Source organism: Merops nubicus, unplaced genomic scaffold (assembly GCF_000691845.1).
Source record: "Merops nubicus isolate BGI_N331 unplaced genomic scaffold, ASM69184v1 scaffold20157, whole genome shotgun sequence".
Lineage (NCBI taxonomy): Eukaryota > Metazoa > Chordata > Aves > Coraciiformes > Meropidae > Merops > Merops nubicus.
In genome coordinates this window covers 1-12,499 of record NW_008622512.1, presented here as the reverse complement: position 1 = coordinate 12,499, position 12,499 = coordinate 1, and the positions used below count along the sequence as shown (strand labels likewise).

At 41.1% G+C, this 12,499-nt stretch overlaps 1 protein-coding gene across 1 annotated transcript; it reads left to right on the top strand.

Moving 5' to 3' along the window:
* The first annotated feature begins 2,334 nt into the window (after positions 1 to 2,334).
* THAP5 (THAP domain containing 5) lies at positions 2,335 to 6,887 on the top strand. The gene is made up of 2 exons (XM_008944824.1): positions 2,335 to 2,517; positions 5,721 to 6,887. The coding sequence occupies exons 1-2, from the start codon at positions 2,374 to 2,376 to the stop codon at positions 6,687 to 6,689; spliced, it is 1,113 nt and encodes a 370-aa protein (XP_008943072.1). The 5' UTR covers positions 2,335 to 2,373; the 3' UTR covers positions 6,690 to 6,887.
* Positions 6,888 to 12,499: the final 5,612 nt, after the last annotated feature.

The following is a 12,499-nucleotide window of genomic DNA, read 5'->3' as shown; positions in this document are numbered from 1 at the left end:
CATTCCTGCAGAGAGACAGAGCCAGATGCATCAAAAGCTTACTCTGTTTCCTTGGGAGTTTGAAAAATTAAATGGTAACAAATTCAAGAGATTGGAGAAGAGGTGAAGACATGCACATTTCTTGTGAACCTGCAGTGTCTTTCTTTCAGAGTCAGCTAAGTTTGCAGTTTTGGAATGCTGTGGGCCTGCATGAGAGAGGCATTGCTATGTGTGGGTTCTGGAAGAATTCTGCAGCTTCAAGGATTTGAAGGCTCTTCGAGGATGGGATCTAGGGTTTGCCAAGAAGTAGCCTGACCGACTGGTGACTTTTGTAGCATTTCAGTGACACTGGGCACTCCAGACTCTCTCCCCAGCTTCTGTGGTGTAGGAAAACCTCAGTGCAGAACCAATTTTTTGCATTGAAGGTCCATAAACACATGTTAATAAGTATAACCAAAAGTTTTATTAAAGATTGTTAAAGGAAAAAATGAGCTAAGGGAGGAGAAATGGTGTTAAGAATGCTCCATTTCTGTTCAGTGAGTAAAACAAAACGGCTCTTGTAAAGAGAATGTAGGCACATCTTCATGTCTGGATTTTTTTTGTCCATTATACTGCCAACAGTAAATACTTATTACGTTCTACAGTTATGAGCAGGTCAGGTTAATGACCAAATCTGTCTCTTACAGTTTCATCTACACAAAACCTTATATATATCATTGCTTATGATTCTATGGAATATTGATTTCTTAACAGTAGTTATATAACAGGGTTCAGGATTCAGGTTGTAGTTTGTGTATAGCATATGTGTTTATGTGTTAGAGTTAAAAGAAACTTGGTATGCAGAAGAGGAATGTGTAAGTGCATTAGAAATACCCTGATGTCTGTCTGGTAAGATGTGAGAGCCAAGAGTAGTCTGAATGTTCATAACTGCTTGACTGTACAGGCATCATAATGAGCCTTTAATTTGTGTATCACGAGTCATTAAGTAAATTGCATCTCTTCACCCACTTTAATTTAGTTCTTATTCCCATGTAATCTGCATGACCGTTTGCATATATTTTCAAAATAGATACTTTTTTTTTCTGTGAATGTGTGTACTCTTTAATTTTCGTTTTCAAGTAGATTAGATGGTTGAAAAGTTAGTTTTGGATTATGTAATATTGTGTGGGCTCTCAATGTTGTGAGAAAGCTTAATTACTGAAACATAGAATATAGAAATGCCTTGCATTTGTGTGTGTTTACTTTTTTGAACAAAATTTAAATCCTGGAAATACTCACCTTTTCAAGTTACCTGGTAATTCAAACTATGGCATATATTAAGAGATACCCTTAAACAAAAGATAGTAACAAAACATTTCGTTACTAGTTTTATCTAGTAAGACCAGAAAGCACCACAAATACTATTTCTAAGATGAGGACCTGAAGTGCTGGGGTTTAGACCCCCAGCCCTGAATGAGGGTTGGCATATGGGTGATGTCCACAACCAGGCAAGAAAGACCCTCCTGGTTGGTTTTCACCCAGGGTCTGGCCAGCCTTCTGTGGGAACTGATTAGATCACCACCACCTGCCCCCACCTTCCACATAAAAACTGACTCTGCTTGCAGTGGTGTTGGGAGATGTGTTTATGTAGTGTATGTATGTGCTGTGTGAGGATTCTGGTTGTCAGAAAGGCTTCCTGACTGTATATAGCAAGCAGAGTTCCCAGGATGGTGGGGAGAGAGATGAGTCCCTACTACATTATTGGACTCATGACCTGGCTAGTTCCATCTCCCATGGCTCGGATCCTGGGCCAGCTTGCTCCCTTCTTCACATCCTATGCAGTGAGTGAGTGTAATAACTTATTCCTCCCTCCAGTGGGGTGGCACCTTGGATTGTTTGTGTATGATTTAAGAGCAGAGGGAGAAATTTGGCTGTTAGTCTGCTTGTTAATGATTATATCTTTCTATGTTGGGCAAGTGGTCACCAGAAGAAAACCAGACCTCACGCTTTTTAGTTGAGGTCAGAGTATTTCATCGGACTGCAGAGCTATTTTCTGAGCAAATGTTGCAGGATCAAGCCTTTTGAAACACCTTGGCCGTGGGTTCTGATACACTTGGCCAGCAGAAATCAATAAAATTGTGCTACTGAACTCTGGAGCAAATATCCAACTAGAAATAATTGGGATTATTCTTAGATTAACAAGTAAGTGACATCCTGATTAGCATTTCAGTTTTAAAATGTTTAGAAAATGATTATTTTAATCTTTTTGTAAGGAAAGACTGCCTTGTAAGGAACAATGAGTTATTCTTTAAAAAAAGAAAACAAAATAACGGTTTGGTTTGTTTGTTGGTTCAACTGCTTTAAACCAGATTTCCCCTCCACGATAAGGAGAGGCTGGAGAAGTGGCTGCGGAACATGAAGCGGGACGCGTGGACGCCGAGCAGGCACCAGCTGCTGTGCAGCGACCACTTCACCCCCGACTCCCTCGACGTGCGGTGGGGGATTCGCTACCTCAAGCACACTGCCGTGCCGACCATCTTCTCTGCCCCGGGGGATGAGGTAAGGTATTCGTGTCTCTTCTTCGTTCTAGTACAGAGTTAACCAACTCTTTGTGTAGTGCAGGTGTTCTAAGTATATCTAGTATATTCGTATTTTATATTTAAAATAGAGTTCCTGACACAAAATGAATATGTGAAAGGAAGAAGGACTTTGCATACTTTGACTGGTGGCTCAGAATCTTTTTTAATGAATAATTACAGAAGCGTTTCTCACAGGAAATTTTCCATAGGAAAGTAAATTCTCCTTGAAAATATTATGATTCTAAATACTTTTTTCCTGTGAAATTACTCTCGATTAGTATTTTCATGTTCTTTTAAGACCTTTTATTAATAGTAAATAAATATGGTCTTTGGAATGTATCGGTCTCAAACAGCACATTTCTCTTTTCTGTCCCTAACATCTCTGATACCTAGAAGCTCAGGAGTGTAGGGTGCTGAGATATGCCACAATGACTGCTCCATCGCGTCTTTCAGAGTTGCACTGTTGGTTACGTAAAAATACTGTGCCACACAGGCACATGATCTTGATCAAGATTAGACTGTGCTAATTCTCTTCCGGCCTATAACTGTCTTTCTCCAGATCATCATATTGGAGGTGGGAGAAATTGAAAGACAGGAATTACTATTGAGGCTAAATTGTGAAACTGAAATGTATGGCTAATTACTTTTACAAAATAATTTATTTTTAGTCAAAGTTCTCTATCTTCTTGGATAGCTGCAAGTGTTGCCCAGGCTGCTTTTGACTCTGTAGAGTGAAAAGCAATCCTGATTAACCTCTGAAATATAAAAAATAGAAAATCTTAAAACTTTTCATGGTAGTAATTTATCGGGTCTTAACTTTCCTTCCACACACACACACACACACACACACCCCGCTTCAGGATATCACTCCCATCCCTGGGCTGTCATTGTAACAGGGAGCCCTACTTTTGGAACTGGACTTTGCTGCCCTGTGCTTCTGTGTAATTGCAGATAAACTGTGATTTTTCCCCCAAAGAGAAGCTGGCTTTTCCCCACCTCTTCATTATCTCATTTTGTGTGTGACTGTAGACCAGTCACAGTACACCTACAAAGGTGGACTAGTAGATTTATTAAGTTAACAAACCTTTTATGCAGTGGTGTTGCCAGTAACATACCAATGGCTTCTCTAAATTATGTTTGCTTTAGCAATATATATGGGAAATCCCAGATAAATTTATCCAGTTTGGGAAAAGGAGTTATTCTGTGCTTCCTTTCAGTGTATCCATCACTTCCCTGACATCAAAAGAAAAAAGATGCCAGTTCTAGCTATCTGTCATACTGTGAGCTTGCTTTCCTGGGGTCTCACTTCTCTCTCCGGTGTTATTTTCTTTAACATCACTCTTCCAGCTGCGCTTTTCTAAATATCTGCACATGTTCTCTCAGTGACCACCTGTGTAAATCAACAGTATGTTTTGCCAATGACCAGGCCCAACAAAAATGATAGCACCAGCAGGGAGATGAACCAATATGCAGACTGTATTGTAGACAGAAATGTTACTGTATGAATGACCGCCGGGGGTACAAACAGGTCAACCAGCTCGGACATGATCGACGCCACCCCCAACGATCCCACAAACGACATGACCCGGCCCACAACAGGTGGTACAAACAGTGACCCGAGGTTGCCCATAGTTGGCATGAGAAACAGCCACCCCAGCCAGTTAAACACATGAGAAAAAGGTGCCCACATGGCAACTCTCACCCGATCGACCCGCATTCACAAAGGTCTAAACAGACTGGGGCCCAGCTCCAGGGAGAGTCAGGAGGTCTGCCCTGAACCAGGACGCTCTGGGGAGTGCACTCCACAGACAGACACTCCTGACTCCCTGCCAGTGGTCCCAGCTTTTATCCCCAAGCAGACACCTGACCTTTGTCAACTCAATGCGGGACCCCTGGGGCTCATTTCCCTTCTGGCTCTCCCTGCAGGGCCGGCCGCACCCTGGGGGGAAGCTATAAGGCCAACTCACCACCTCTGTGTGAAGGGCTGTGGGAATCACCCATATGTCCACCTTAATTCGGGGGCTCGGGGGTTAAACCCCAGCATTTCACAGTACCCACTGACTTGGCCACTGCTTCTGTAGTTGCCCCAAAACTGAAATTTCTGCCTAGACCGAATATTCACAAAGAGCTGTCCTTATTCTGGGAGAGAATTCCTTCTTACTGTGCTCCCGCGCTGATGTAGAGAACAAGAAGCTAACGTCCCAAGCCGCCTTTCAACACTTGTTGGTAGACCCTTGGTTTGGAAAACAGAGGGGTGAAGAGAGGGAAGAGTTGCAATACTTACGTGTTGTTCTCCATCACCTTGCATGATGTCTTACGGAGCAAGGAAACTTCCTCAGAAATGCTTAATGATTTAATCATTTCTTCTTCTAAATAGGGAGCGTTTGTCCCATGAACGGTGTTAGCTGCCTGCATTTCAATACCAGAAACCATTCTACATTAGCCTGCAAGGATGTTTATTCTGAAGACTGTTGTAAGAGTGTGAGGGCAGGGACAGATGGACAAGGAAGCTTGTCAGTGAAAGTAAAGGTCTCCAAGCAGCACTATCCAGAGGTGACATTTCCTGTCACAATTTTTATGAATTGTGAAGTTTAGCTGTCAAAATTGAACGGCTAGTTTAAATACCTGGCTGTGTGTTTGTGAGTTGATGTTTCATTGTTCTGCAAGCCTGTGTTCATAATCTTTTTTGTTGTTATTTAAGTCTCTGGAGTGGACTTCATCACTAAAAATCTGCCCTAACTGGCTAGAACAACTTTGTTCCATCTTTCATGCAAAAACCTTGTGCTGTGTTTATTTAATACAATGTTTCAGGTCATAATAGGAGATGCTAGCCAGTCTTTATAGAACAGATTTGTCCAGCTGCTTCTTTTCAGATGCTTTTAAAATTATGATGTCTTGTATAAATCAGTAAAGCTCCTTAGAGTTTAAAAAAAAAAAAAAATTAATAGTAGTATTATTGCCTTTAGAGCCTTAAACATTTTTTTAGCATTTAGGACCTGAAGCAAAGTTATGAACACACAGATGAATTTTCAGGTCTCTGGTGTAATTTTTAAATGGTGCTCATATAAATTATTAGTTACACAGTACCATGTTATAGAATGAGATTTGCCCCCTTTTTTTTTTTTCTGTGCTCAAGTGACTTCCTAGTTACAAGGTGATTGGATTATTTTTTTTTTCCTCCAGCAAAAAGACTCTTCTCAGAACACCCCACAACAGATGAAGAGAGACAACCTGGAAGAAAAAAATACAAATGTAGAGTCAGAGAAGGCATCTGTATCACTTGAACCTTGTACACCAAAGAAAAATCCTGTAATTGCAGAAAATGTAGATGAAAAGGCAGAAGTAGTTTGCTCAAATGCATTGAGTAAACCTTTGCAAATTCAAAAACTGCAGCTTCAAAATGGAGAAGACTTTCAGGCAGACAGTGCTATTCTTGATATTTCTTCTAATCAGCCTGTACAACTTCCTAATCCAGTTTTAATGACAGCAGCAGTCCAGAGCATGGAAGCTACCAGTGTCCATACTTCTGTAGAGGACCCAGCAGGTTGTACAGCTACAGTCTTGCAATTTACAGACCCTGACTACTTGAGTTCATCTCTGAAACTGAAAAATGCTCCCGATCCGAGTACTGACTATGGAACTGAAAACCCTAACTCTCACGTTGCAGGCTGTTCTGTTGAAGTAGAACCAACAAGTGAAGATGCAGTTCTGCTGAGTACTGTCACACAAACCATTGAACAGCTCAGTGGGAGTGAAGAATCTGTCATTGCTATCATTGTGCCAGCCGAGAGCCCAGAAGAGCCTGAAATAGTTAGTAATTCTTTCCTGCCTATTAAGCAAAATTTTCTTCACACTGAGGAGACAGAAACAGATAAATCTGTGTTTATGACTGCATATGGTGGAAGTGAAGTATTACAAACTGAGCATTCATACTGCAAACAAGACATAGACAGAGATCACCTTTGGCAAAAAATCTCAAAGCTCCACTCTAAGATCACTCTACTTGAAATGGAGGAGACAAAAACTTTGGGGAGACTCAGGTCCTTGGAAGCTCTTATAGGACAACTGAAGCAAGAAAACCTGCTTTCTGAAGAAAAGCTGAAGATTGTAGAAAACTGCTTTACAACACTTGAAGTGACTATGATACAGTAAAGGCTTTCAATGATTGTTCTAAAGTATCTTTTTAACATCTCTGTCCATTTCTACGAATTAACTTCTGTTTCGGTCATGATATTTTAAAGATCTAAAGCAATTTCTGTGGACAGCAAATATTCTTCAGAATGTTACATCAACCACTGCCAAAGCTAGATTGTAGAATATTGCCTATAAAACATGACTTGAGAATAAGGTTTAAAAGAAAATGAAGCCTGATAAAGTTTTGTTTAAAAGTACAAATTAATTGAATCAATAATGATGTTAAACCTTTCTAGCTGCGTGCTGCTCTGAAGCATGCAACTTCTGCATTTGGGGCAGCAGTAGAATGGATGAAAGAAGCTTGTAGGATGGACAATTATAAAACTGTGGGATTTTGTTGTTGTGTTGGTTTTTATTTTAATAAGTGTCCCAGTTCTCTTTCAGATGAGTAATGAGGTGTGTAATACGCGTTGTTCAGCGGGGCCACAGTTACCCTTTCATCTTCGCTTGATCTAACATTTGTTCTCATAGTTTTTTGTACACTTTGACTTTATTAATTTTTTTTCTGCAATAAAAGGCATTTCATGTAGTTGTAGAAACAGAATTTCTTTAAGATAGTTACAGTAAAGAGGTCTGCTTTTTTATGATTCAGCTCAAGTGGAAAGAATCATCTTAAATAGTGATATTTTTTGCTAGTTAATAAAAGGGGCATCTCTAACTATTCAGTGAGTGCTATCTGCTCAGCATTGATCCTCTTACAGTCCATAGATGGGTAATGCATATACTCTTAATACCCTGAAGAAAACAATGCTTTGCAGAGCAAATTGCCGGTGATAGTAGCAGATTCTGCCTTCCTATTTTTCTGTCTTACTCTTCAAGAAATGGAATTCCAAGACTAGAAATCCACTCCCCTGTGTTGCTTTTACTGTTTCTAGTGCCCAGCATACCATTACAGCAGAAAGATACTGATGGTTCATTTGGAGAGAAATTAATTTCTTAAATACTTCCTGCTTATTCCCTCTGCATGCCATCCCTTTGATCCAGAGTTCACTGTGCAATCTAGAAAAATGACAAGTACATCACAGTTGGACTAAACGATTACTGTGGGTCCCTTCCAATTGAACTAGTCTACATTCTGTTATACAATGATTAGCTTACTTGAGGAACTTGGATTTATTTTCCTTTACTCAGAATTGTTTCCCCATCACCAGCTCTGTCTGGGACTGGAGAAAATGGGTTCTTTTGCAGTCTGTTTCTTTTTTTCTCTATCAGACATGTTCTAAAATGTTCTAGAAATCCTTTGATAAGGAATTGAGGATCAAATTATGCTAATTGCAAAGCTGGCCTCCAACTCGATAACAAGTTGCAAACTAGTCAAATTGCAGAAGAATTTTGGAACCCACAGAGAAGCTGCCTAGGGGTTGGTCTGCTAAAGGACAGTAATCATTGTAACAGGCCTGCTTTGTCCTTCAACTTGTTAATGTCTTTCAGGCTTTAAGTGCAGAATATGCTTGTGAAAATTCCTAAAGATAAAGATCAGTTATAATATGAGGAATTATTTACAAGGACTCTGTGACAGAGTGACTTTTTTTCTCTCCAGTTACAGAGTTCTCTCCTTGTAACAGAGGAACATGCCTGTTCCGCTCTGAAATCACAAGGGATTGTCCTATATCTTCTGGAAATATTGCTGCTATACGGGGTCCAATGTTGTCCAGGTGGCCTCCGAGTTGTACATTTCATAATTATTTTATAAAATAAGGGATCTTTCAAAGTGATATACAAAATTGTATATGAAATTGCTAAATGATATGGCAACTTCAGAAATTTTATGAATGTCATTACAAATCTACTAATGCTGTATTTTAAGACTTGCCACCCATTTCAAAAGTCTGTTGTAGGTCTTGAATGGCAATGAGAGCTCAGACATGGCAAAAGTTATAACATTCCAAGCTGTTGCCTCAGCAAAGCTCTATAGCTGAAGAAAATAGGGGGTGGGGTCAAGAATGTATTTAAATTTCTGATTGATGATATACCAGTTTCCAGTACTAAAATTGAGAATATTATTTGTGACATAGATGTCTTTAAACCTGGGGAAAAACAAATGCTCAATTTTCCTCTCTTATGGAATTTTTTTGGACTACAGTAACTCTACAAGCCCATTACTAAGTATACAAATGTGGTGCTATAGGATGATATGGTCCAGTGGGCTTAGGGTGAACATAGCAGGCCCTGTGTCTTTCTTTACACGTAGCTTTTTGTGCCAAACAGGTTGTTACTAAGGCCTACAGTTAGCACTGCTCACCTGAGCCTATTGCCTCACTGCTGCCTGAGGTAACCCTGACTTTTACCAAGCTATGGATTACAGCTCTTAAGCAAAGGTGCCTAACAATAGAGTTTGTTCACCTGGCGTTTTCAAGTAGAGCTCCACAACTTCCGGTTTAAATTTACCGGTTTTCCTTCATAGTAAATTTGACACATGATTGCTTTCAATGTGTCAGACCATAGTGTGTCCATCCCTTCCAGGTTCATGGTTTCTGCAGTGGACAGCGTCACCAAAAGCCCCCAGAGACTGCCTGAAAGCCAGATGGGTTTGTATGTGACCTTTCTCAGGACCAGTCTTGTAGTAATGAAGAGGCTGAAACTCCAAAAAACAGTTTGAAGGTAGACCAGAATCAATGCTGTGTTTTGTGGAGAACTGTTCCAAATTGATTCCAATAAAACATTTTTGTCAATTTTGCATGGACGCCTTTTGTACTCATTTTAAAAAACTTGGTATTATGGCTGGCCATTGTTGTTTCAGGAAAATACATCTGGGTCCTTTGCTTCAGTGATGCACTAAATTACTCAGGCTAATCGTTAAGAGGAAGAAAAAACACCATGCTGGAAATTGCCACACATCACTGGATTAGATGTTACATGTATGTATTTTTTTCAGTTTCCTAACCATAATGCTCTACAGCCTTAGCACACAAATTTATTTCACTTTATTTCAATCATATTTCAAATGGTGAACTCTTGAAGGTGCTCTACTGTTCTCTGAGATCCACCGGAAACCGCCTTTGTGCAGTGGCAGCCCCGCATCAAAGCAGCACACTGGATCATCATTCCTTCTGGGATGTATCAGGCTAATCTTCAGCCAAGTTGAACGTTCTTATTTATCTTTTCTATAAATTTGGTTTTGCATAAACATTCTTTGTAACTTTTGACTGCCTGTTTCAAATCATATAATTGCTGTAATGATATAAAAATTTAAAAGGTGTGGGCTGTTTCTTAAGTCACCTCTTGAAATATCAAGCTGTATTTCTTTTCCACTGTCTGCTGGCTACTGCAGGAATTTTGCACTTGGCTTTCTACTAGATTTTAATTTGAATTACACCAATTCTGTTAAGCTTACCTAGGAGCAGTGTGGTTCCATCTAGAATAATCTGTTCCCCATTTCCCCAGGTTTTCCATCTTCCTTACAAGGTGAAGTGTGAAGTTTTATTTAACTCATTCTGAATGCAGTGCCAGCTACAGTTTTGTTTTGGTTTTTTTTTTTTTTATTTCTATCATAGTAATAACTATCTAGGACTTCTGTACTTCTTTGCATCAGTAGTGTGAATATTGACTGCAATCTTGCATGCTTCACAAGCATTCATTAGAACTCTGTCTACATTTCTCATTAGATCTCTTTGGTATCTTTTTACTCTCCTTTACTATAGTGATGGAATCATTCATCTTTTACACTTAAAATCTCCTATTCTGAGATTTGGCTCCTAGATTAGAAAAAAACAGCAGCACTCAAAATGCCATCTGTGTTAATAGTTTCTTTCCTCTCTCCTCTTCTGTTTTGCCCAAGCTAGTCTATAAGGAGAGGTGCTCTGGCCTGGTGCTCTGAGGTCCAGCTGTGCCCACCTCAACCACGGGGCACTCATCCTCCTGTGAAGTGAGCCCCCATCTGACTGCATGGCTGCTGGGCTCTAATGGCACAGTTCATAGCGCCATGCTAGATGATGTCTTGCCATCAGTAAACTTGAAGCTACATGCTGAATTTTTAAAATTTCACTTGCCTCCTTCTCCTAATGTCTTCTGTAATAGATACATGTCTTTCATACTGTATCGGGTCTGGCTGGGCCGATTTTCCCATGACAGCACTCCTGGTGCAGAGCTTTTGTGCTGAGAGTTGGAAGGGTGCTGGTAACCCCCATGTTGTGACTACCCCTGAGCAGGGCTTGCACAGCACCAAGGCACTTTCTAACCTTCCCCCCACAGTGGGACGGGGGGCAGGAGCTTGGGGGAACATAACCAGGACAGCTGACCCGAACTAACCAAATTCCAGACCATATGACAGCTCAACTCTAAAGCTGGTACAAAGCTGGGGGGGTGGCTACTCCTCAGTCCTCCAGAGCAACTGCAACATGCTTTGGAGCCCTGCTTCCCAGGAAAGTCCAGACATCACCTGGGGATGGGAAGTACAGAATAAACCTTTGATTTGTTCTCTTCACTTCCACATGCAACGTTGCTTGCTAATTAAACTCTCTTTGTTTTTACCCACAAGGGGTTTGTCTCCATCTTTTTTTCCTTTCCTCTTTTTGTTCTGCAGAGGCTGGAAAGGGGGAGGGTGACAGAGTGGCTTGGTGGGCATCTCTTGCTCAGCCAGGGTTAACCCACCACACATACCTGACCACATGTTGGTCCAAGCTGCCTTGTGTACAACTCGACGCCTCTCCTCACTTGATAATGATGCCTAACCACAGGTTACTGTCGTACATGCAAATCCACACTCCTGCAGTTCGGTGCTGATCCAGCAAAGCACTATGCACAGCCTAGCCCAGCCCTTCCATGTCACAGTGAGACAGCATAACACCCATGGAGCTCATCACCTTGCCAGGTGAGGGCTGGTGCTGGCCGGGGTTGCCCGCACGCATGGGTTCCTACACCCAGCACTAGTTAATTGCATCAATGACAGAGGTAGACTCTGCTCAGCAGGATGTATTTTTTCTAAACCCACGGAGGTAAGCACTGAAATTCCTTTACTGTTAGATGTTTAAAGCTTTGTAATGACAGTAGGGCACTGAAACCCAGAGCCTGCTTTTGTGAGAGGCTCTATCCACCTGGTAAGAGACACCAGGAAAGACCCACCTGCTCCATGGGCAAACCCAGAAGACACTGTGAGCAGCAGGCTGACAATTTTCTAACCTCCTAGACAGAGCAAGACAAAGTCCATGGCCAGTCTCCAGCAAAAGGTGCAAACAGAGGTTAGTGAGTGACTTAGGCCTTTTCCTCTTCTATCAACTCCACAAGCCAGAAGCCTCATGCCGTGTTGGAAGGATGGAAGGGAAATGTCACCTGCACACTGGGGCCTTGTGAGAGATGGTCAGGAACAGGGAGGAAGGAGTGGGCTTTGGCATTTAGAGTTCCTGCCTGGCAAAAGTACCTTCCCATGGGGTATCTCTGTGCTGCTCATGCAGCATCAGTTGCATGTGTTGCCTGGTCTTTGGGATCCCACATGCCAGGCACAGCTCAAAGCTGCAGGGAAGACCAAATAATGCAGTGGAAAGGCATGAATTACCAGCACCAAGGCAAGAGGGAAGAGAAACAGGGGAAGAAGAAAGGATAGATCATATACTCATTGATAATTTAAAAATGAACTTGGATTTAAACAAAAAAATGTATTTTTCTTTGCTTATTTACCAGAGAATTTTATAACTTACTAACACAAGCTAATTTACATTTCTTCAACCTCAAGTGGATCTCTGGAAATGATTTAGAATTTTCTTCATAGTAGATCATATAAAAATATCACTGTTTTATTTTCTCCTTCAGAAAAGGTGCTATGCTGGACCTTG